Source organism: Empidonax traillii, unplaced genomic scaffold, assembly GCF_003031625.1.
Source record: "Empidonax traillii isolate 1590-97213 ecotype Southwest subspecies unplaced genomic scaffold, ASM303162v1 scaffold373:size1354568, whole genome shotgun sequence".
Lineage (NCBI taxonomy): Eukaryota > Metazoa > Chordata > Aves > Passeriformes > Tyrannidae > Empidonax > Empidonax traillii.
Window position 1 is genome coordinate 259,766 of NW_020955566.1, and position 25,113 is coordinate 284,878.

General features: G+C 35.2%; 1 protein-coding gene across 2 annotated transcripts in view; it reads right to left on the reverse strand.

Annotated features, from left to right (window-relative positions):
• Positions 1 to 2,110: 2,110 nt before the first annotated feature.
• The window catches only part of DIAPH3 (diaphanous related formin 3), a 212,636-nt gene continuing 189,633 nt past the window's right edge, over positions 2,111 to 25,113 (reverse strand). For both annotated transcript variants that reach the window (XM_027892890.1, XM_027892891.1), the window contains 2 exons: positions 4,510 to 4,764; positions 2,111 to 4,471 (listed from right to left, as the gene is read on the reverse strand). In XM_027892890.1, coding sequence (XP_027748691.1) covers positions 4,511 to 4,764 — 254 coding nt within the window. In that variant the 3' untranslated portion in view covers positions 2,111 to 4,471; position 4,510. The remainder of the gene's footprint in view (positions 4,472 to 4,509; positions 4,765 to 25,113) is intronic.

The window sequence follows — 25,113 nt, forward strand, 5'->3', positions numbered from 1 at the left end:
ACACAATTCTGGTATCAACAATGGAATAAGCTTATTTAGATAAAAGGAACCATTTTCTTTTGGAGGACTGAAACACCTTATCTGCCTCTGTTTGGGTTACGTTCAAGTATTACGCCTCCCACGGTATATAGGGTTGATGTTGCATGCAAGTCGTGTCTTTTTGGTAAGCTGACAGAAAATATTTCCCTTAATAATTCTTCAGTGTATGCCATTGCACGGATCACAAAAAGGAAAAGCTGCATTATGGAAGTAGAAGAACAGAAGGGTTTAAATGTACTCAGCTAATGTATGAAACTTTTCAGCTACCTCTGAAGCTGGGAGGGACAGAAATATTGTATCTGGACCACCTCTTGTTTATTCTTCATTGGACTCAGATTGATCAGAATCTTTTATCAACATGTTTTTACAGCCCTGATCTAAATACTATACTTCAGGTAAACACCCAATAGTGCAATGAAGGCAGTGTATTTGGAAAGGAAGAAAATGTGCTTGCTTTATGTGTCAAAAAAATGTAAACCAAGTTCATGAGTTGGTGCTGTAGTTATTTTAATAGCAAATAGTAATATCATATAATTTACATATAGGAATCTTGGCATAAAAATGGACTGAAAACTGAAAAAATCTGCAACTTGTCTCTTTTTTTTCCCACAAACTAGACAAACAGTTCCTCACACTCTTGAGTGAAGTTATTTTTCTGCTGCAGTTCAGTTGTGTAAAACCTACACATCACATTAAAAAAATTAGAAAATGGTAATGTTTTATTTTGTTCAGAAGAAAACAATGTTGTCATGTAATTATTTTTTTGCTGAGCTATTTCACTTGACCCTGGTTGCTTATTACAATGTTTCAGATGCCATAGCTTAGGGTTTATCGACCCCTGCTTATTACCCATTTGTTTTATAGTTCCTGAGTATTGTAAGACTTGAAAAGATTAGTGTAAAAATTATAATTTGGTCCTGTTCAGTAGAAATAGATGTGAAAAAAGTGTTAGAGTCTATGTCTTCTTTTTCAGCTTGTATTATAAAAGCCTGAAGGGCTGCAGAACCTCCAGCTGCTCAGCATCAACTTGTGCAGTTCTGGAGAGCGTGATTTTGGATGGGACAGGCTGAGGACTGTTTGTATGAGGGAAAACAAGGAAACTGTTGGACAAAAATTGTTTGTAGCAACTGCATTGGAAATATTTTTTTCCTAGTGTGGTTTTACGGTCTCCCAAGCAATAGCGTTGCCATAACTACTGGGAACCACAAGTAAGTACAATTTTTTTCAGGTTGCTGGTCCATGTTTCTTTAACAAAGTGCCCAATTCAGAGCAGTATCGTGTCTCGTGGCAGCCACCACATCCTGATGCTGTTTTACTGTTTTGTAATAAAGTCACCACCATCACTTTGCCATATGGGTTTACACACACTAGTGTATGACCTATAGCCAGCGAGTCAGGTGCCAAGCTTGGCTTTGTGTGGCTTGAAGAGACTGACCACAAGCATTCCTATATTGCTAAGGTCAAAACAGAATATTATGTATGAATTTAGATCACCGCCATGGTGTCTATATAAAGTAAAAGTTGATGTAATAATCAAAATTCTTTTACTGAGTGAAATGAAAAGTCATCCAACATGCACATGAAGAACTAAAAAGATGTGTTAGACCTTTACAGTTGTACTGCTAAGAAAAGTCATGGATGTTTGTGCCTTCTGTCTACTCCTCAGATAGGGAAGCAGCAGTGCAATGTGCCTTGCGAGATTACTTCAAATGCTTTTATCTGAACAGTCATGTTTGAAGAAATCAGGAAGCTCTCTTTGTAAGGATTTAATTTTCTGGTGTGAATTACAGAGTTTGGCACAGTATGTGAAACCTTTGTCCATATCTGGCACAAATGGTTTATAACTCAGTCCTTCAGTTAAAGGAGTAGACTTGATACTAAAAACGGCTTACTAAAAATGACTAGCATGAACCAATAAAGGTCTACCCAAGTATTTTGAGATTGAATTAACTTTTAAATTGAATAAATGAATTTCTAAATTTAATTAAAGTAATTTATTCTGTATAATTTACAAGCTGAGTTTTACACTTTAATAAAACCATGAAAGCATAGAAATAGAATACAGTTGTGATACTTTCAAAGTTATTTTTACCTGAACTCATTAGGCAATACAAGCATTTTTTCCTAGCAAAAATGTCCTCTGTATTTCTTTGCATCTAAGGGAAATTAAAGAAAGATGATGAAAGAAAACTTACTGTGTACTTCAACTGGACCATGTACTTGAACTCTGAGTAGATCAAATTATGGTAATACAAAGAAGAATAGAAGGGGAAAAAATAGATACTGTATTTACATGGAATTTAAGAAGTTGCACAGCTTTTTGCTCTCCTTGTGATACAAAAGAAACTGTGAATTAACTTGATGGCTGTTTGAAAGGATTAATTCAGAAACACAAGGACTATAAGGACTAGAAGTCCTGGAATATATTTCTAGAAGCTTCTCAAACTGAAAAAAAAAAAGTACCTAAGTTCTATAATTTTAAAGATACATATTTATTTTAAAATCAGGAGATGCTAGGCTGCTAGTAACACTTAATTAATTGAAAAAATCAGTAGATAGTTTTGTAACTTTTCTTTGCTTGATCAACTCACAGTAGTGTCCTGAACTGTAAGCTTTCTCCTGGGGACTATCACCCACTAATTCAAATGAACAAGTTCACAAAAATGAATTTGTACTTCCACCTGCACTTGGTAGGCCTTCCTCCTAGTATTTCAGAGATGGCTCTCTACTCCTAGCCTTTTAATTTTAGAATGCCCTCGGCAACTGAAGAGATTCAGTGAATGGTTTGCTTTTCTTCCCCTTGAATGTGCATTTGCTTTGTGTTTGAAGGACCTTTTTATTTAGTCAATCATATTGCACTTTGAAGATAGTAATTTTTACTGCACCCTGTAAACAGGGGTAGTAAGTCTTAACAGTGGAGGTGCAGAAGACCTTAGTGTAACAACTACTGGTAGTTATCCACTAAAGATACATTTCAAGTTATCAAAGGTGTCTCTCTGTGACAGTTGTGCCCACTGTTTGTTTGCAAGGGGAGCTGGAGAAATGACTGAGACCTTCTCTGAATCTTTGCGACTTCTGTTTATACCTCTTTTTTTTCAGCTAAGGCAGGAAATATAATTAGTGTATAGTGACAGTTAAAACTGCCTCAGAAACATGAGATTGATTCCCATGATGGTTGAAAAGTCTTCCATGCAATATGTATAAACAGGCCCAGTTTTCGAGTTCTAATTAACTTTATTAATGTTTAGTGCAGGAAGTACAAAGGCAACTTAAACAAGGATATAAAAAGCACTGGAGCATTGAAACACTGGTTTCATGTAACTGACTCTTATTGAAAGACATATTTTTCAGCATTTTGTAAAGAAAAATAGAGTAATTTAAAAGAAAGATATTAGATACTTAATACACTCTTATAATAAGGAAGCTTTAAATAATGGAACAAAGATACTAATAGTAGATTCCTATTTGGTAACACAGGTAGCAACTCTTTATGATGTACAATTAATAAATATGATAGGGGACACGCAACAATGTACAATGACAGTGGGATAAAAGAGATGCAATTACATGCAAGACTCCTATTGTGCCAGCAAATAAGACTTAACAGGCTACTGGAAAATGAGTTTGTGAAAAAACAATCTTTTCCATTACCTGTTCCTTTTATAGAAACATATCAACTCACATGTGAAAAGATAAGATATTACACTGGTAAATAACTGTGAAGACATTTTCCCCAGCTACAGACACAATTGCAAAACCTTTGTATATATTATTTTGATTTAATATTCATGACTAAGCTTCACAGCAGTGATATATTAATCACACAAAAAATACATTATTTGCACAGATTTGTTGTTTACTGCCCATGGATTACCATTTGGTAAATACATATATATTATCCAGAAAACTTTGGTGCTCTTTGAGGAACTCAAGTTGGAATATGGCTGATTTATACGATACATTTTTGTTATTACTGTAATTGTAAAGGGTACTGTAATGATACATTTAGGGTGTTGAAACCTTTTAAGTACAGGAATTATAGTAGAAAAGATAAGAATACGTTTTCTGTTATTTACTGACCCTATTCCCAGGCATGATGATTTAACATTATTTAAAAGATATTCCTATTTTGAGAAGCACTCAGATGAGGTGGTCAGCAGTCTGTCCACTAAAAGGATTGTGCCTTGGAATAATTTAGTTTTTCTTCTTTTCATATACTTGTTATGTAAAAACATATAATAAAAAATCATCTTGCAGTTATGTGAAAACATAGTATTGTTTTGTACAGTCTTGCAAAGAGTTTAGAAGCAGATTGTCATTCATCCACAGAGAAACTTAGGAAGAAGTATGCAATATCAATAATAGAAAATGACTGTATTTTTAAAGATGTAAACTTATTTTTCAGCTTTTATTTAACTTTTTATATATATATATAAATATATATATATATTTATATATATAACCTTTTATTCTATAGTGCTCGCAGTCTTGCCAAGAGAGCTTCTACTTCTGGAATGGCTTCTCCCTTGGGAGACCCAATACGATCTATTTTCTTTTCTTTGTTGCCTTCTCCGTGACAGGCTTCCTTTCTCCCAACAGCCTTGTTCCATGCCTTGGAACTTGTTTCCACATCATATGTAACTTCTTTGGTGACTGGGCTTCTTGTCAAGTTTAAACTGATACTGTGGTGTGAACACGGCTTCTCTAGTTGCTCTTTCTGGTTCTCTGCAGAAGATAAACCAAACAAACCTTGTTTCACTATTAAAATACTCAGTTTCAATATTTTGTAATATAAAAAGACCTCTTGATCAGACAAATTTTACATGCAGATGATGAACTAGAAGGAGTAATGATTGCCGAGGAGGCAAGAAAAAATATATTATCACTTCAAAAGCAGTGGGTTTGGTCCCTTGGAAGTGATACAGACTTCACATGACTTCATTAGATTAGCATCCGTATTTCTCACAAAATCCCAGATAGAGCTTGACAGGACCCTCATTTCTTACTGGAGTCGAAGAGAAAACAGAGTACCTAGAACCTATCAGTGTCTTCCAAGGTTTTATCTGGTTAATTATATTCACTATATATTTTTTAATTGTACAAATCTTAAAATGTATTAAAAAATCTGTTTCAATTTTATTATCCATTTTAATAACTTCCCTTTGTGAACTTTTAGACAGCTAAGTAATTTCATGAAATTGCATTATTCACTACTTTTTGGTAAATATCACTGGCATTGACTGTCACAGGAAATTGCACTCAGTTAATATCCAGGCAGGAGTTTTGCAGGTTTGGTATGTATTAATAAACAGATTTCTTTTTTTGTCATTCCTCACCCCCGCTTCCAAATCAAGTGACTGTTCTCCAAACCAGCATATGAGTGGTCCCTCTCATAGATCTCAAACTTTTTAAAAACAAGCCTACTCAATATTCATGTAACCTTGAGCAAGGCTTGAAAATGCCTTCAACACACTTGACATGACATTTAAAGTTTTTTGGTTATTCACTGAAAGATGTTCCATCATCCCAACAGTAATGACTTTGGAGCACAGGCAGTCACTCATGACAGTGTGTTTTATGTGAGTGCTGAAAATTCCTACCGAAAACAGCTTGTACATTAAAAGGCAGCTGCTGAAGATATTTACTGCACTGTCATTCCCTGACCAGGGGCTCTCAGTGATGGATGAGGATTTTACATACTTTCTTGGACAATCTCAGCAAATTTTGTAAGTATGATCACCTTTTGAAAAGTGAAGGAATATAAACACCTCCTTTCTACTATCTTCTAAGTCAAATAATTCCTAATAAAAATTTCATAAGATAAATTTTGCACTTAGCTGAAAAATGGTTTGGTTTTTTTTTTCTTTTTTACACTGAGGAAAATAATTTGACCTTGAATATGCAGCAGCACACATTTCAGTGTTCCTGAATCACAGGAAGCCAAAGACTTATTTAATAACACATATTTATAATTACATATAATAAACCCATCATATATAATTAAAATATCCCTGTTATGTACACTCTTAAATATCTCATTTGCCTTAAATGTTTATGTTTATTGATTCTGAACACATATTTGCAGGCTGATAAAAGCATGTTACCTGTGTCAATATACAAACTACTAGCTGTATCATAGATCTTTCAGTTTACATTCAATCTAGGGGCAGCAGGAGAAATTCTTGGTGCTTCAAAAATCAATACTTTTGTTTTAAGTAGAAGAAAACATATTGTCATATAATAAAAGATTAAGTATAGCTGTTGGACTTTCAAAAAAGGCAAAAAGAAATTAAGCACTGAAAGTAAGCTTCTCAAATGTACCAAAAACTAAATTTTAACTCCTTTGCAGTTCAGCAGTCTTCACCCCAAAATACTCACACGTGAGAATCAGTCAGGTGTGGTGAACTAGACTGAGTAACAAAAGTGGGGAACACTTCTGAACTGAGGCCTCAAAGTAAAATCCAGCAGTAAAATTTCCCAGTTTCTCATAGTGTACGAGGGGCAGAGTAAGGCACCTCAGAATGAGATTTACAACAGCAAATAGTCTAAGTAGGGAACTGCTGCAAGTTAGATATTAAGAAGTAGTAGCTGTTGGGATCAATCCAAATCCTTTTACCACTCAGAAACTGAGGCTTGCACTTCAATGTGTCCCATAAATTGCTGCCTATAATCTGGAATTCTTGCACGGGAATAGGAGAGAGTAAAGCTAAGGACAGTTGTGCCTTTTTTTTTTCCTTAAAACAACAGCAATCATGTTGATATTTTTGACTTTCTAAGCATAGAATAAGGAGTGGAGCATTCAGCTTGCATGACAAGTGTCTTTTCCTTCTGTTTGAAAGGTCCTGCAACAGTGAAAAATGGAAAAGTGCCTGAAACGCTTAGTTTATGTGAGTAGTCCTTGTTTCATCTCCTTTTCAGTGATGATGTCACAATTCACTAGAAAAAAATCTCAAAGTCTCATGTTCTTAATATGTGACACGCTATATGCTAGTGATAAGCAGCACTTCCTAAATAATAAGAATGCTTTGGTCTCAGCCATGCTACAAATAATACTGAGCAGCTAATGTCAATTATAAAAAATAGCACTTGCACACACATATTTTATGTAAATCCAGTGCTATCATCTCAAAGTTGTTATTTCAGCTACTTCCTAAATCACGTGGCGCCTTTACCGTGTATGTTCCTTAAATCAAGGAGAAACTTCTCCATACAGCATTGCCTAAGTGCAAGTCCAGTATTAGTGTAACTGTAGGTAGGAGTTCCCTGCTTTGTAAATTGGTTGTTGTTAATGTCATTCAGAAACACTGAACTTTGCTAGTCCTGTCTTAGAAAACATATACGTTTACCTACAGCCCCAGATTTCACTTTAGTCAACATGCACCTAAAGAATTAACTGCTGTAATACTTGAGGTTTTTACTATAGCTACTGGTGGTATTCATCAGAGATCACTTCCCTTTAAATAAAACTGTAAAATTAGTTAGATACAAGCAAGGTAAAAAGTCTCATTAATTCTTCAGTTTTTTATTTTAATCCAGCAGGAATTAATTTGTGTTAACACCAAGTTCTTAAACATTCTGTACTGCTTCACAGGCTGATTCAAAACTTGCATTCATTGGTGACTGAGTACCTCATCTATTCCACTGCCCTGACTTGGATTGTTATCACATCTCCTTCAAATCCTATGCTATAGTAGTAAACCCAGAGAAGTGTATTTTCAACATGTATCTGTTGAGGTGGGTGGTTTAAAAAGGCCAATGCACCTCACATGTGAATTTAGAACTACACAGCCGCAAGCTGCTGCAGGTTAGCATGCAACTATGACCACTACAGTGGAAAAGCTGGACCTCCTTAGATCAGTATGATAAAGACTATAAAGTATATAGTTACTGACTTTTAAGAAGAGTCCAAAGTCAAGATTAACAGACAAAAAAAAGCACAAGAACAAACAGCTGTTTATGTACAAAAAAAGTACAAGAACAAACAGCCGTTAAAACCTTTGAATCACCAGAGTAATGAAGTTTTAGAATTCATATGTATAGAACTGAGAGCAAGAAAACATAAGTCATAAGCAGGAATTTGGTCTGGTTCTGAAGACAGTATTTGATATGGCTGCCTAAACAGCAAGAAGATGGCTTAGTGACATTGGCCACCTATGTCTCTAGAGCAAGGGAACACACAGAAAATTCACAAACCATATAGATATTAACAGACATCCTAAACTGGTTTGAACTGTTATATCATAGACATACATAAATTTGTTTTGCGCTTGTGACAATAAACTATAGTTGAAACAAATGGTAGAATAAAAGTAATGTATTTACACACCTACATGCCTAGGTTCAAATACACATTTAAAGAATTGAATAACTAAAATTACAGAAGGTTAAATGAAAACTACTCATGGAAGGGCACTTCTGCATGAATTCTTGTTAAGAAAAAAGCTTACATTTCCGGAGATGCACTATTTGTCCACCTACTGTAGCAAGGTGTACCTTCCGGCAGTAGCAAGACAAAAAGAAATTAGACATTAAAAATCACCAGATAAAGACAGAGCTTATTAATTTGCTGTATATACTGAAAGCAGTTGAGACAAGTTTCTACTATTTGGTCACTTTTAACAATTGAAATTTGTCATTTGTCATATCAAAACAATCACTATGCAGATGAAAAACAAAGTAAAACCTTTGAATTAATGATTAAATTTTCTAAACACTGGAGTGATAAGACATTTACCCATAATAGTTTTGACTTTACTACTGGTGAATACTTTCAGGCATGGAAGTCTTAGTGTCAGATTCCATAACATTTAAATAATTTCTTTTCCCTTGTTCAATATCAAAACTCTTGTGGGTCCTCCAGTCCTATTAAAATTCATTTTGCGCAGCTATTAATTTCTTTACCATCACTTTTAATCAAAAACATTTCAAAAACATATTCACATAACCTAGAGCCAAATAGTTGCTATCATCTAGATACAAGTCTTTTAACAGTAATGCTCAGGAAATTCAGTTGACAGAAAACTGTGCTTAATATAGCTTTCCACAGTTTATAAACAGTATCCTAACATAGAATAACTTATAACAATATGCTTATAATCCATTAAAGACTCCATACTTCATATTCAGAAAAAGGAAATAGTGCACCAGTAGGTAAACAAAAAAACCCAGTAGTATGATACCTGCCTGCTGTGAACCCAGGGAAGGAAAATATGATCAACTGGAGATTTTAAATAGTGCATAATAGTATTATATATGATCTTTAATAAAGAACAAAAATGATTGCAAGAGACTCACTAAAGTTGTGATAGATTTTTAAAAAATACCTAATAAATAAAAAAATTTAAAAGGACGTTGAAAAGCTTTATTTCATCACATAGTTTCTCCATAAAAGTCTTGATACTAAGGACATATTTCATTTTTATGTAAATACTTGTAAGCTGATTGAAAAATAAAGTTGCAAATACAATAAGGAGAACTGCATTACATGGCATTATACGCTTGTATTACTGTCATACATCTCAATGTAGGGCATAACAAAATTGTAACATAAGAAAGAACAATTGCAGTTACAATCTCATTACATCTCTTACCAAGTTAACAGTGAAAAACGCTCAAAACCCCAGTGGAATATTTCTGATCTCTCTGACTTGTGCTCCACATACTACATCATATTCCTGAAGCTGTGTGTATGCCAAGATTTTCTAAAGCCCACCCATACAAACATTACCTGCAATGCAAATTATTTTTACATTTTATATCATGACTTGCCCATCCTAGACTCTGAATGTTCCTGTGCCAAATGGCTTTGGCTTAGAAAAAGTAAGAGCCCTAGCTGTAACTCTTACCACTGTCTTCCCAGTGTAGTGTCGTAGTTTGTCTCTGGTTCCCTGTCCCTGATGCATGGAACTGAAACCCAAGGAAAATCAACACCATGCTGATGCTGTGTTCATGTATTTTCCCAGCAGAACATCAGGGGGAAAGGAGCATGCATTTTTGACAGCCTGCCATGTGCTGATTCTGGATGCAGCTGTACAGCATTCCTACAAGCTGGAATGCTTGCAGCAGTCCAGCCTCTGTCTGGAAGTCCTGCCCATTTCCCACAAATTACGTTTGCCATATCATTATGCATGCCCCAAGGCAATCTGAAAAAGTGAAGTGTATTTGGACAATGGTCATGTACCATGGACCTTGTGAGGATATTCTCCATTTAAATAAACAGCAGCCCTTGAGAAGTCTGGAGATGTTCCTAAAGGGTTTCCTTGATGACATCAAAATATAAAGCATCCCTGTTTGTTGAAGGTATGAGGAAAACAGTTTCTAAGCATGAACTATTTTTTTGATATAAACAGGCAATACTGGCTAATATTTTAAATGGGTGAGATTTTCTTCAATAGACCTTATTTTGAAAGGCTGAGTATGATCACTGCTGGCAGACACTTCAAGGACCTCTGTTTTTAAGTTCGAGACAAGGTGGAGGTTCTGAATTCCCACTTCAGGTGCATCTAGCTTCAGATCTAAAGTAAAGAGCTGTATTGGGTGTAGGTAGCAAAGTTTTGGAAGCAGAGGAACTGCAGGAGTGGCCTCAGTGAAGAGAGACCACGATTGCCCTGTGCAGACATAGCTGGTTCCAGATGGCTCCAAGGGACCCACCAACAGGGCATGGCTGAGGCTGTCACTCCTCTGTGCCATTAGTTCTCTCAATGACAGGATCTGCAGTGATAATTAAGGGGCAGGGGTCTAGAGCGAAGCCAAGCCTGACGAAGTAGGAAGACTATGTTTTGATTATTCTGTTTGTTTTGTTGCTGTTGCTGTTTTCCAACACCCAGTAGTGTATATATATACTGGCAATGAATTAATTAGTCCCACGTCAAGACTGTTTTGCCAGTGACAGTAACTGCTGAGTGATCTCCCTCTCTTTATCTTGATCCATGAGATTTCCTGCTTCTTCATCTCCTTCCCATCCCTCCCCACCAAAGTGGGGACCAAATGAGCAACTGGGTGGGAGATTGGCTGCCACCCAAGACCAACCCACCAGAACAGCTTAGAGATAAGATGACTCCATTCCCTATTTAAAATAGTCCATTAAAGTGCTTCATCAATTCTGAAAAATGTCATTTTGAACTTCCAGATTCAAAACTCTAGGCCAAATCTGCCCTACCACCCAGAACCAGAATTTAGACACAATATGAAAGGCTACTACAGCTAGAAGATCCATTCCTATTACATAACATCACTCATAAAAAATGTGATAGCTCCTTACTGGATAGTAAAATGGAAAATACTTTTAACACTTTTTATTGGTTTCATATTTTTCCAACAATTCCTCTGATTGACCAGCATAGAGTTGAAGAATGTCCCTGGTTAAAGGAGTGCTATATATTGTTACAACTTATTTCAGTTTGAACCTGCAGCTCCAGCCCTAATACCTAAAGGAGTGGGAGCTGTACGTGAAAGATTTGTGCTTGATAAGTAATTTCTTACACCCTATTATTTCACACTAAATGTTTACAACTTTACTAATCTTAAGCAGACAATAATGAGGCATTAAAAAGTGTTACTGATATTTGGAGTATTTTTTTAAAATATGCACATTTCATTTAATAGTGTTTCTCTTCGTGAGTGTTACATTGAAAAAGAGCGAAACACAAGGAATAAACACTATGAGTAAGTTCAATTTAGATGAGACAAAGTTTTCAGAAAGAGCAAATATTGGGTTTTTATGCTCATTTCAAAGGCAAGAATAGAGTATGTCAACACTAAGTGCAGCTAATATGGAGGATTTATAGATACCAAATTTCAAAGAAAATCAATTACAAACTGTGAGCAAATTAATTTCTTATGAGAGGAATTATGATGGACCAGCTCCCTTTCATTTGGCCCTAAAGCAAAGCCTTTAAAAACTCCTTTAATTCCTTACCTACCTACACCTTCTCAAAGACTACTTCAAGTTCCTGCTGATCACTCCACTCAGACTTTTACCTATATTTTCCAAAGGTAGCTTGCATTTCCATTGAGCTGGGACCAATTTCTCTGTTTGAACTAATATATTCTCACCTGTGATAAGGCAATGACTTTTTTTACAAGAAATGCAACTTTAACTTATTGGCATTTTAATGAAAGTCTTGAGTGCCTGTCAAGATAATAAAAGAACAAGAGTGTGGATCAAGCTGCTGGCAGAAATCACACAAGGTTTTTATGTATATGAAAGAAGAAACCTTCTGATGACTATTTCAGACTCAGGAGTTTGGCATCCTTCTTATTTCACCCTGAATTACAGTGTCTTTTCATGCATTTCTCCCCAAATGAAGGCTCATTTGTGAATTTCTAGGCAACTGCAAACGGAAATTTCCAAAATAAAAATCTACTGTGTCGTCATTATTGACTTTTAGAGCACATGGTTCTAATCCTTCTTGAAAAACTAAATTCTAAGACTCTTAATTTCAAAATGGATAAATCATACGGTATAACTTTAGTATTAATAATTCATAAATTAACATTCTTATTATGTCAGGATGAAAAGGATAAAAAGGTAAATATTGATCTACATGAATACCCAGCAGAAGTGTTCAGAAGTGGTCAGAAACATTACACAGCCTAGGTGTTTATGGGATTTCTCCCAAGGTACAAATAGGATAAATATCAATATTTGCTCTTCTTCAAATCAAGAAATACCCAGGAAATGACAATAATAAAACTGGAAGTTAACATATTTAGATTATTTTAAATTCCTGAAATGTGGTTTATTACTTGCCTTTTTTTTTTTGTTCACAAGTATATTGCAGCTTGAATTGTAAATCGTCTTTAGAGTTAACTGCCAAAAATGATGGCCATATAAGTTAGTGATAAGTAAGTGGCAAGATAACATAGGGATCCATAGTCTAAAGCTACCCTCCATTCAGCTGATGATAATTAACGTAGATCCCACATACTAAACCGCCACTGATGCCTTTGAACAGTAGACACATTTAGTCTCCAAACCTGTCTGCACAGCATCTCCCTGTACATGAATATTGGTTTCAAGGTGCACTTTGATACAGAACTTCAGGAATATGAATAAAGACTGATGCCATCAAAAGAAAGCCACTAGCAGTTGCAATGGGCAATGATAAGTAATATGCTGATGAAACTACTGAAATGGAAAAGAACCATAAAGTTTTGTCTTCTTTTACCAACCATTGTGGAAAAACACAGTAGGAAGCCTCCTACCTTTGGAAAATAAACCCCCCAACAAATCCAAACAACACAGCAAGTCTTAAAGACTAATTTGGTACTCATGAGATTCTACTCGTTGTTGCTCTAAATAATGTTGATGCTTTTCTTTAGTATTGACTGTTTAGCATGCATTAAAAAAAAAAAAAAAAAAAAGAAGAAAAAAAGCAAAACCCACCAAAACTAGGTCCCATTGTTCGAGGCTGGATGGAGTCCTGAGCAACCTGATCTAGTGAGTGGTGTCTGTGCCTATGGTGGGGGTATTGGACCTAGATGATCTTTCAGGCCTCCTCTGACCCAAACCATTCTGTGATTCCATGTAATTCTACATCTAGTAATTGCTTTAAAAGCTTAACACTAAATTCTTTCTTATTCACTACTCTTGATATCAAATGTTTACAAGCTACTCCCTAACTATTCCAGTAACTGCTACAAAACCAAACAATTTTTAGTTCTTATTTTTATCCCAAACTTCCATTCCCAGGCTTTTATCAGCAATCAGAGTATTGGTAAGTTGCATTGCTTGAAGTTAGAGTACAAATATTTTGTAATGTCAGATCAAACCAATGGAAAACCTTTGTTTCTCTCATCATCCACTGCTCTTCTCTCCTAAGTAATCAAACTCCTTCTAAGCAAAAGGGGGCTTTGTAGTCTCCTGGAAATGTTTTTGGGAACAGCATAAAAAAGAAAGGCTAGAGTTGAAAGTAAATTAGGTGGGTGTTAGTTTTAATAGTTGAGTAGAAACATAATTTCCTCATGTTCCTGTAACAGGTACAGGACAAATGTCCTAGGGCAGTTCTTGCCCACACAGGTCACAGTCATAGTGGGCTGTCATTCACTATTATTCAAAAGACTGCAAGAATGGCATATGGCGCTCAGGCTCCTCTCACTTTAAAATGTTTTTAAAACAAGTCTCTGGAATGAAGAGCAACAGAGAGCATTTCATGCTGTTAATACTATGATAGGGAAGAGTGTAGTGATTTACTAACCTGGAAAAGTATTTATGAAAACTCCAAATTCTAATCAGTGCTTTTTTATATCATGGGTTCTTCTCAAAAGGATGGAAGCAGACCTGACCTTAACTTGTGTAAACAAACATCCAAGATTGCTTTCATAAATACACTGGATGGAAATGAAGTTGAATCATCTTTGTTCATGTAACTTTCGTATTATTATTTTTATGGTCCTTTCTTTCCTCTGACAAAGTTCTGCAGAAAACAGCTAAAAGTATGCTATCCAGGAGACTGAAACTGTGTAGCAGGAAATAGTACATATTCAAAAGATAAAATAGTACATATACAAAGCTAAATATTGAGAAATAAAGGCAGAGGAAAATTGATTCATCTTTCCTTGCTCTACGAGATTGCATATATATTCTTTTGACAATTCGTCTCTTGCTCTAATATGATGTTCTAATTAATGTTATGTGCTTTCAATTAATTATTTCCTTTCTATGGGATGGACTGTAATTGGGCCTTGCTTACCTGTGGAGAGACCTGGGATGTAGAAAAATGTTTCTACTTCATGCATGTGAGACATTGAAATGGTTTATGGCTTAAATATTGTTAAAATCACTGAAGGACTATATCCACTGTAGCAAACTGTGCAAAGAAGAAACTGCTCACTGAAGCCAGACCCTCCCTGAATATGCCTACTAATTTGGACTGTGGAGGTCACTGAGATAAGATAAAGGTGGTACCATTGTCCATTTATCCTAGGAGAAGAATGTATCCACAAGTGTGGATGGAGTGCTAATGGCTCAAACAGTCAAGATTCTGATGATGTGCAAAGTAACAGCCCAGGTGCTGAGGGCATGCAGATTTGACACTTCAAGGTACAAGCTTGGTGTTGGACAAGATAAGGAAAGAGGCAAATCCTGCAAGGTGGAACAGTGTTTCTTTGTCCTTACACAAATGACACAGCTTTGATAACACCCACCACCTCTATGGTGAATTATCAGAGCAATTCACATGTAGCCTGAAGATATATCCAATCTCTGCTGATGGGCAGTGATCAGCTCAATTGTGCTGGCATGACAGGCAGCTGTAACATCTTAAAAGGTGTCTCCTGAAATGTCCTGAGATCCAGTATTACAACATCCAGTGTAAAACTTCCCGTCCCAGGGGAGGTATCAGGGGCATTCCCACCTAGACTAAGCATAATGAAAGCCACCTCAGGCTTTGCTGACTACATGGGACTTTCAAGACTTCACTCAACATAAACAGGCTTCTTCCCTCCCCACGGGACTTCTCTTACTGTCATGGTCTTCCCTCATGGCCCAGATTTCATTCAACACCTGAGCTTCTTCCCTCACTATATGGACTCCTTCCCTCACCACTACATGGGACTTCCCTTCCCACCATGGGTTTTTTCCCTCACCATCCTGGGCTTCCCTTGATGGATCCAGACTGCACTCTGACAAGACTAGAACTTTCACCACTGAGAAGAACACAAGAGGAGGATCAACAGGATGCTGTCAAAACCTATGGAGTGGTAATATTTTTTTCTACTTAATCTGTCTTTCTATCACTCTCTTTCTCTCCTCCTTTCTCTCTTTTTCTTATTTCTTTCTATCTCTCTCTCTCCACCTCATATTTGCTGGTAAATAAAATTCCGTACTATTGACTTTAGCATATGCTCTCATTGGCACCTTAATTCAAGCAGAGGCATCTCTACAATAATTTTAAAGAACCTGATCATAGCAGCACATGATCCAGTCATACATGTATTTTGACACCAACAACTGCACTTTGCAAGTGTGACAAATTGCTTTGCAAAGGGATGATGATTTCTATAGAGTCTGTAGGAGGAATTATTTTATAAAGATGGCTTTTACTGACTCTTCCAAATATCAATTAATTACACAAGACAAATTCAAAACACACTGTAATGGGTAATTAATCCAGTCATTGTGAATTCAAAGTGCTGTGTTTAACAACATTAATAGTATGAATTTTTCACATGATGAACATATTTACTGCCCTATACTCTACCGGTTGGACTTTTAGCAGACACCTTGGTATTTAAAAAAAAGCAGAAGCCACCTGTAGCATTTTCAGCTTCTTCTTTTCCTAATTAATTGCACTCAAGTACTAATTACCAGTAACCAGCTAATAGAAGTTAATCTTGCTATGTAAGAGGTTTTTTTGTGGTTTTTTTTTTTTTTTTCAAAAATCTAAAATACAACACCCTTTACACTTACAGAAAAAACCTCTTTCTCACAGAGAAACTTGAAGAGAAAGTTTTACATAGAAGATAAAAAAATTAGACTAATTTACACTCTAACCCTTTACACTCACTAAGAAAACAAGACAAAAGGCAGTAGGACCTCCCAAGCCACTGAAATAGAGGATTTGTAACCAAAGACTTGTTTTTCCTTTGTCCATTTTGACTTATAAAGTAGTCTTGCAAATGTGTTTAGCTCAAAAGGTGATATTAAAAACAAATGGTTAGAGACCATCATGGTATATTTAATTATGCAAAAGAACCCATACTGAATTTATTCAGAAACAGGAGACTTCAAAGAGGAAAAAATTTTTGTTTGTTTGTTTTGGTTTGTTTTTTATGGAGACGGTTAAAAAAACATTTATGGTAATGCCAGAGCATCTGCTGATTACAGTCAAAGCTGCAGGACAGCCAGCATTAAATCACTGAACCATCTTGACAGTTTCTGGGTACTTGAGTTTCATTCTAATAATAAACTGCTGTGAAATTTACACAAATTGGAAAATTAGCCAGAAAATGTTTACATAGAATATAGGTAAGAATAAATAAAGCAGATACCAAATTGATTTGCATCTGAAAAAACAGATCTAAAATACATGTTTGGCACTCTAACATTTCAGAGCTGTATATAATTTGTAAATCTCTAAAAAAGACTAAGCACTTTAACAATAGAATACGGTTTTACCATTCATTTCCTAATGATTTTGATCTATCACTTTCTTTTGTTTAGAATTTCTAGCATGCTTGTTTATTTAACATAAACACAAATTAGCCATTTGAAGGTGGCCTGCAACATTTAAAATAAATTTTTAATTCCTGACACCTGAGGATTCCACACAGAACAATACACTTCATTGTAAAGCTCTAATTGATGCATCTATGTGCTGCAGAGGGTGATTACTTGAATAATAAGTATGAGAGTGTGATTTGGTTGCTAAGCAAATGTGCGTAAGAGAAAAAGCCCAAGAAACGATGTAATAATGAATCAAAGTGTGAAGACAGGATAATTATTCTATGAGCTGTCATGTCGAAGGACTCTCAGAACATTGACCTGCACATGATCACCCATCAGAAGATTGCCCGCGGGGTAAGTAAAATAATAATACACAAATCCAGTCAGTCACAAAGAGAAAAACATATGCTTAACTTATTTCTCTGAAGCAAGCATGGTCAAATGCATTCTCATGTTAAATGTAAATGCTTGAAATGCAAGAACTCAGAGAACAACATATTACAGCAAAGACCACTGAATTAGCATGAATGCTTTTGCTTCTTCAGTTACTCTGGGCATTTGACTAAGTATTATTCACACTATGACACATTAAAGCATAAAAACTGTGAAATGACTTTTTGAAGGAAGTTGGAAAAAATTTAATCCTTTCAAAATGTGTTTAAGGTTGGAATGTAACACATTCAAAAAGAATTACTGTGGTGGTGGTTTGACTGGACAACAGTCAAACATCCATCCAGCCTCTTGCTCAATCCTCTTTATTTCATAGGGTGAGGAGATAATAGAAGGTGAGAAGACTCATGAATAGAGATAATCACAGTTTAATACAGCAAAAGCAGTGTGTGCTAACAAAGCAAAATAAGGAGTTCATGAATTTCCTTGGCAGGCAGATGTCCAGCCACCTCCTGAAAAGCAGGGCCTTAGTTGCTTGTGAAGACAAATAGTGTAACCATAAACAGTCATTCTTTTTTCTCCTTTCCCTGAGATTTTATTTCTGAGCATGGCATCATATGGTTGACTATTAGTCTGGGTCAGCTGTGCTGGTTATTTCCCGTCTCAACCTCTTGCCCACCCTGGCTCTGTGTGTTTTGGGGATGGAGGGAGAGAAAGCCTGAACACTGTGCAAGCACAGCTCAGCAACAGTCAAAACACTGCTATGGTGTCACCATCACAGTCAATAATTCAAAGCACAGCAGCTTATGGGCTACTATGGAGAATGTAAAGGCCACCTCAGGCAAACCCAGTAAAACTGCAGATAGTGTAACAACTCTGTACTCACTCAGCTGCCATAGTGTATCTGAACTTGATGGAAGATGTTCACATGACAGATTTCAGACTTCAAAGGTAGACTTTAACACAATTCCATTTTTTTCTCTTTAGGTATCACATCTGAGCAGTGTATTTCAGATCACTCAATATTTGAAAAGATTTTTTTGGAACCCAAGGTAGATATACAGTTTTATGTGCACATAAATTCATTCAGACTAGGATGCCTATAGGTTACTCTCGTGTTGTATACTGGTACCATAATCACATGGTTCTAATAAAGAAAATTCTCCTTCTCTAACCATATTCTAAAGAGATTCTAAAAACACCTTTTGGGAAACACAATACACATAATAATTATTATAATGACACTTCTTTCTAGAACAAATATGTTCTGTAAACTCATTGCTAGCTCACCACTTAAGTTACTCACTCATACTAAATACACTGGAGTTATATACTGAAATCTTTTCTAGCACCTTCATTAGTGCTTATTTCAAGAGTAATGCTACACCTGAATAGCTTTAAATGCTAAGGAGGAAAACAAATGCTATTGGAAAATCTCACAGTGTTCAGCACTGTGATCTACGTAAAATTTATTAAAATGCAAATTTCAAGCATGATACTATTAATTTCAAAGTAACATCCTATGGAAGAAATATAATTTTCACTTTTGTGTAATAAAATAATACCACGTACAAGTAGAATTATTAAGTAGATTCTCATTATTAGCCAGTAGTGTTAAGAATAACAATTCAGCAGACTCCAAAGACATTTGTAGAAATTTTGCAGAAAAATAGTAGGCTAGATATTTATATATTTTTACTTCAGGATCAACTTCACTGTGGAAAACTACGTGAAATAGAGTGGAGAAGGCAGAATATCCTCTAAGAATTCAGCTATGGCATTTGAGATTTTATTTGACATCTCTTAAAAATATTTGCTTCTTCTGAGCTTACTAACCACACAGATTTTTTCTAGAAGTTAAGCTTAGAATCAGGACAATTTCAATAAGATGAAACAGACGTATAAATTTATAACTCTTTGGTTATATAACAGCAAAAAGTTTAATTACATTTGTGTAGATGCCTTTCTCTTTTCTTCAAATTTGTTTAGTGGTAATGAATATTCTAAAATATTCTCTGTTGCATATAAAACAAGAAACTAAAAATTTAACTGGGCTTATTTTAACTACAGCTGTGAAACAATTTGTTGACTACAGACACATATGTATTTGCAGCTACATAAACAAAACTGTAGTTTCAACATTTTTTCTCTGTTTTATAAAGTTATTTGTTACAAGAGCATGCTTAGTCCCGTGCATCCTTGTGCCTCACCAAAGGCCCTTGATCCCAGTGTGAGATTAACTGGACTGAATGAATTTGTGCTGGTTGCCTCAGGCTCCCTTCACAGTCAATGAGGAAAACCAAGCACTTCATTTGCTATTCATTTAACCCTAATGTAGATACTTTAAACAGGTAAAGAGAGTACGCACTGAACATATCTGAAGGTAACTTCTGTATCTGGAGCTTCACACTTTCGGTTGCAGTAAAGTCTGCAAAAAAGGTGGATTTCCTAGTCTGGACAGAGACAATGGATTGTTGAGATCATATTTTCGCTATAAGGGAAGAGAGGGCACAGATCTGGTGATTCTAGGGCCTGATAGACCATTATGAGTATCCATCTAACCACTTATTTAACTCAAGTTACAGAATTTCACTAAGTTTTTTCTGGTTACGTAAAGAATATAGTTAAAATAAATTATATTCTGGTTGTAACAATGAACAGTTTGGATATAAACAGTGAAACTTTGTTTTGTATGCAATATGCTGATATGAACTGTAGATATGAAAGTTGCCATTATTAAGTACATTGTTCAGTCATTTTTTCCTTTTAAAAAATCCTTCATGTTCACTAACCTTTATCTTAAGTAGACATAGATCTTATTTAGGCTCTTTTCTCTTACAGGTTGGTAACACCCAAGCTTTTGTGTAGCTTTGCGAGTTTCTGACAAGCTTGAAAAAATATTCTGAATTTAAAATCAGCCTATAAAAAAATTGATTCCTCTTTCTGAAATGGTATATGAAATCTTACCCTTCACGTAAAAATCTTCACTGCTTTAAACTAAAATTGGTTTAGATTTAGTCCTGGCCATGCAAAACTTATAAACTCCAATAGTGTACAGTTAAGAAACTCACATCCACAGAGGACTAAGTGATCAAGTTTAGTCTTTATGGACGATCATAGAATCATAGAATGAACTGGGTTGGAAGTGACCTCTGAGATCATCAAGTACAACCCTTGATCCAACCCCACTGTGATTACTAGATCATGGCACTCAGTGCCACATCCAGCCTCATCTTAAAAACCTCCAGGGACGGTGAATCCACCACCTCTCTGGGCAGGCCATTACAGTGCCTGATCACTCTCTCTGTAAAGAACTTCTTTCTAATATCCAACCTAAACCTCCCCTGGCAGAGCTTAAGCCCGTGCCCTCTTGTCCTACTGCTGATCGCCTGGGAGAAGAGGCCAACCCCAACCTGATGCTTCGAATGGCAAGGCAACTCTGTGATTGTTAAGACATTAGTCCTATTTGTATGAATTTTTGTTAAGTAAGATAATTAATTAGTAGGTGAAAGAATTAAAGGAAATGTTATTTGAGTTCCATGAAAAAATTTTATGAACTATCTTAAAAAAAAAAAAAATCAAAACAACAAAAATCTCATAATACTTTTTTTGCAGAGTATGCAACAAATAAAAAAAGAAAGGGATAAAAATACTATGTTGTGATAAAAACTATAACAACACCTCATACAGTCTCATTGCCATTCAAAATAAGCAGCAGACAAAATATTTTCATTAGGTCTTATCATATTTTATGCATATATTAAAAATTATGTCTCTCATTTGTAAACATACTAAATATGACATTTATTCCATAAAAATAAAGAATTAGTAAAGACAAGCACTAAGGTTTTAACATGGGAAAGACAATAATAATAACAACAACAACAAAAATAAAAATACCAACACACAAAGCTATTTTTGGTATGAAACAAACACATGCAGTTACTCAGGACTCAATTTTCTGAAAAGACTATTTTTATCAGTTTTTTCACTATGTTTAACAGACTAACACATTTCATCATTCATTCAGAAACAAATCCAAATGACCTATGCCCATCAGAATTAAAACAGGAATGCCATTTTCCTCATCAGATTATGCACAGCTCCATATTCCTTCATGAATGGAGGAAGGACTGTGATACACAAAGATCCAGTTGAAATGTATTTTAAATTTGGTGGCAACTCATTTATAGGAAAATCTATCTGTGGTTGGCTGAGGTTGTTTTGTACTGTATTAATTACACAAAACACAGAATTTTTGAGAGTAATACAAAGTGTGGGATGTTGTCTCTAGATCCTACGAACCCAGTAGTGTTGTATTTCATTATAATGAAATCGTTGTAGAGCATGGTGGTCCTGGTGCAGAATCATTATGTTTAACTCTGCAGAACAATAATGGCAAAGAGATTGCACTGTCAAGGGACTAGTCAAGGGAAAAGGCAATCTTCAGAGCACAATTAAAAGCTTATACTTTAGGTATTTATCGGCTTCTTTTGATTAGAGAGAGAGCCTAGCTTAGATTAGTTTTAAATAGATAGTGGGGGCAATCAAAACAGATTCCATGTAATTAAGCAGAATATATCTACATCTGACCATAAACATTATTTACCTGCTTTACATGTATCTAAATATGTCCAAGAACTGCCAGCTTTGAATCATAATTTCTGACCAGTAGTTTCTAAAATATGTGGGTTTTTTTCAAATAGCAGTGGTGTAAGTCAGAAAGAGAAGTGGGCTGAAGTACATAAACAGAGCATATGAGAGACAGACACTTGTAAGAGTAGCAACTGTGGACAGCTGGCTGGCCATAGAGGGTGCACTGACATGCCTGTCCAGCCACAAAGATCGGTAATCTTGGACTGAGAGTCCTCACCTGCCTTGGGAAGACAATTCCGCTATTCAATGAGAACAGTGATTCTTGACTGCTTTATGGGGGATGTGACCATCATTAGGAGGAGACTGTATTTCTTGTCTTAGTTCAGTAACAAGAATGTAATTTCAAACTGTAATTCTTTCTTGAGGATTTCATTATAAAACAGGCCCTAATAAGAGGATAGCTTGCTCTCTAACCCTGGGACCTTCTCCAATTCTAGTTTCAACCAGCTGCTTTCCTTTTTAGTTTCACTTGCTTCTAAGCAGCATTTAAGATTACTTAAAGACAGATTAGTAAGATAATGATAAGTAAGTATCATTAGTAAGTTAATGATAACAAAATTACTTTGAGATACAGGTAATTTTATCAATTTGCGTAAAGCATTGATTATATATGATTTTGCATTAGATGATAAAGAATCCACTTATGATGGATGAAAGAATTTTAGAAAAACATTTTCAGCCCCATCCAAGAGCATGTAGGGAAAGGAAGGATAGTGTAAGCCAAGATAACCAAATTTATGTTTATATAAGTCTAGGGTTCAGAACAGCACTTAAATTTTGTGCAGACTTATTTGACTTGGAGACATGAAATCCACTAAATAGGAGTATTTAACAATAGCATGTTACAATATAGAAGGGTGCTGGGTCCAGTTTATGAAACCACTTATTCACCTGTGCTTTCTAGGTTTGAAAAAAAACTGTAGAAAAATACAAATTAGGAAATCACACAACTATAAAATATACTCTATGATGTGTGTTTTTTACTAATGATAGTTTCTCTTTAAATCTCAATAAATGTACTTTATTATTATCAAATCACAAGGGGTTTTTAATTAGATTGTAGTAATATAAATCTAGATATAGCATGGGTTAAGTATTTTATTCTCAAAAACACTAATTACATTTTCTTGTTGCATTTACAAAAATATAAAAATAAAAATTATAGCTATTACAGGGTAAAGCAGAATGTTTACTAATGTAAAAAAAACATTCCTGAGACTGTTTTTGTTTAAATGTAAATATTTGAAGGTTAGAAGCTACAATTATACATGGGTTATCAAACAAATTATCTCTGTGGAGAAAACCACTATCTTTTTCAGACAAAATTTAAAGTCTGTTTTTAGTGAAGTCTTTTTGTAAAATGTTTCATTGAGTAATTGCCATAACATTTTCCAAAATAAAAATGAAATGCAATAGCTGATAAAAGATAAATGGTGTCACATTTCATTCTTACAATTTGGAGGAAATTGTACTTTTTTCTTTGTAACTGCTTTAGTTTACGAATGGGTTTTGCTCCCATGAATATGAAATGCTACTTTTGTCCTAATTTGAAAATTTGGTCTTCAGTGTTTAATATCCCGTGTGTGATAAGTCAGAACTCAAATATACAGTATTGTCCCTTCTTCAACAGAAAAGGACTAGTTTATAGTATCGTGCGTAACGTGACTGTGGTAGCTGTACCACAATGAATCGTTTTCTAATAAAAGCAGTTGAGTAGTAGGAGAGAAAATGTCCTTATTTAAGAATGTAAGAATACTCAAATAGACAGCAGCAATTAAAAAGATACGCACTAGTTCACCTTTTAGAAACAGGCATTAGGAAATATCTAGTGACCACTGTTAATTAAAGACATTAGACATCTCCTGGAGAAATGAAAAAAATGCAAAACACACCCTGCTCTGCATGATATTGTATATGAAGCATCTTCAAGTCTTTGAAGATCGGTTTTCAGCACACTGGCCATGAATCAGTTTGCTGTAATCATCACTTTGTTACCTAATTACTTCCTTCTTGGGAAACCAGTATTCTTCTCATTTTCACTGCACTTACTGCTTTTAAATAGTTGTAAGAAAAGATAATTTTCCAAAATAAACAAAACCATGCATAACTACTTTCTCTCTTCTCCCCTCAAAACCCAGTAATGTTGTTTAAATAACTGCTCATTTAAAAATATCTGATTTTTTTATAAATCTATCAGCTGATTTCAGTTAAAAGAAACACCAAACACTTATTAATGGTGCATTGCTAAAATATTAAAAAAGGGGTAGTTTAAAAACTTGTCACAAGGGAAACAGTAATTTCTTGTAGAGTGACATGTTTCCTTATGTCACAGCTATTCTTCCTTTACAAAAGCTGTTACTTTGATGGGGAGGACAAATTCCTGCCATCTATTACTATGCAGTCCATTACAATAGGTTCATTCATATTTATAATACAATCTGTGATGTTGATGCAATCACTTTAGACTTCATTGTTATTTCAGACAAATCCATAACTGAGGAAAAGGCAGGCTGTTGACAGGAGTTAATGTGGGTTTTACTCTGTTTACAATTGCTTTCTAATCTACTAAATGGCTGTGAAAATTGATGCACTGTTAGAAGTGCTTTTATACACTACTACAGATAAAGGGTTGTTATACTGCAGTAATCTCTGCAATGCTAAATTGAATTTTCGACATTGGTGGGTTTTTTTAGTTTTTCCAATTTGAATGTGACAAGGTAGGCTACTGCATTTACAGTAAGTTTAATTCCATCAATGCATGCAAAGAATTTTTCCATCTTTATTAATTGAGATGCCAAGAAGAAAAAAAGATAGAAATAAATCTTGTAACTACCACAATATGTAATTTAGGAAAATCTCTT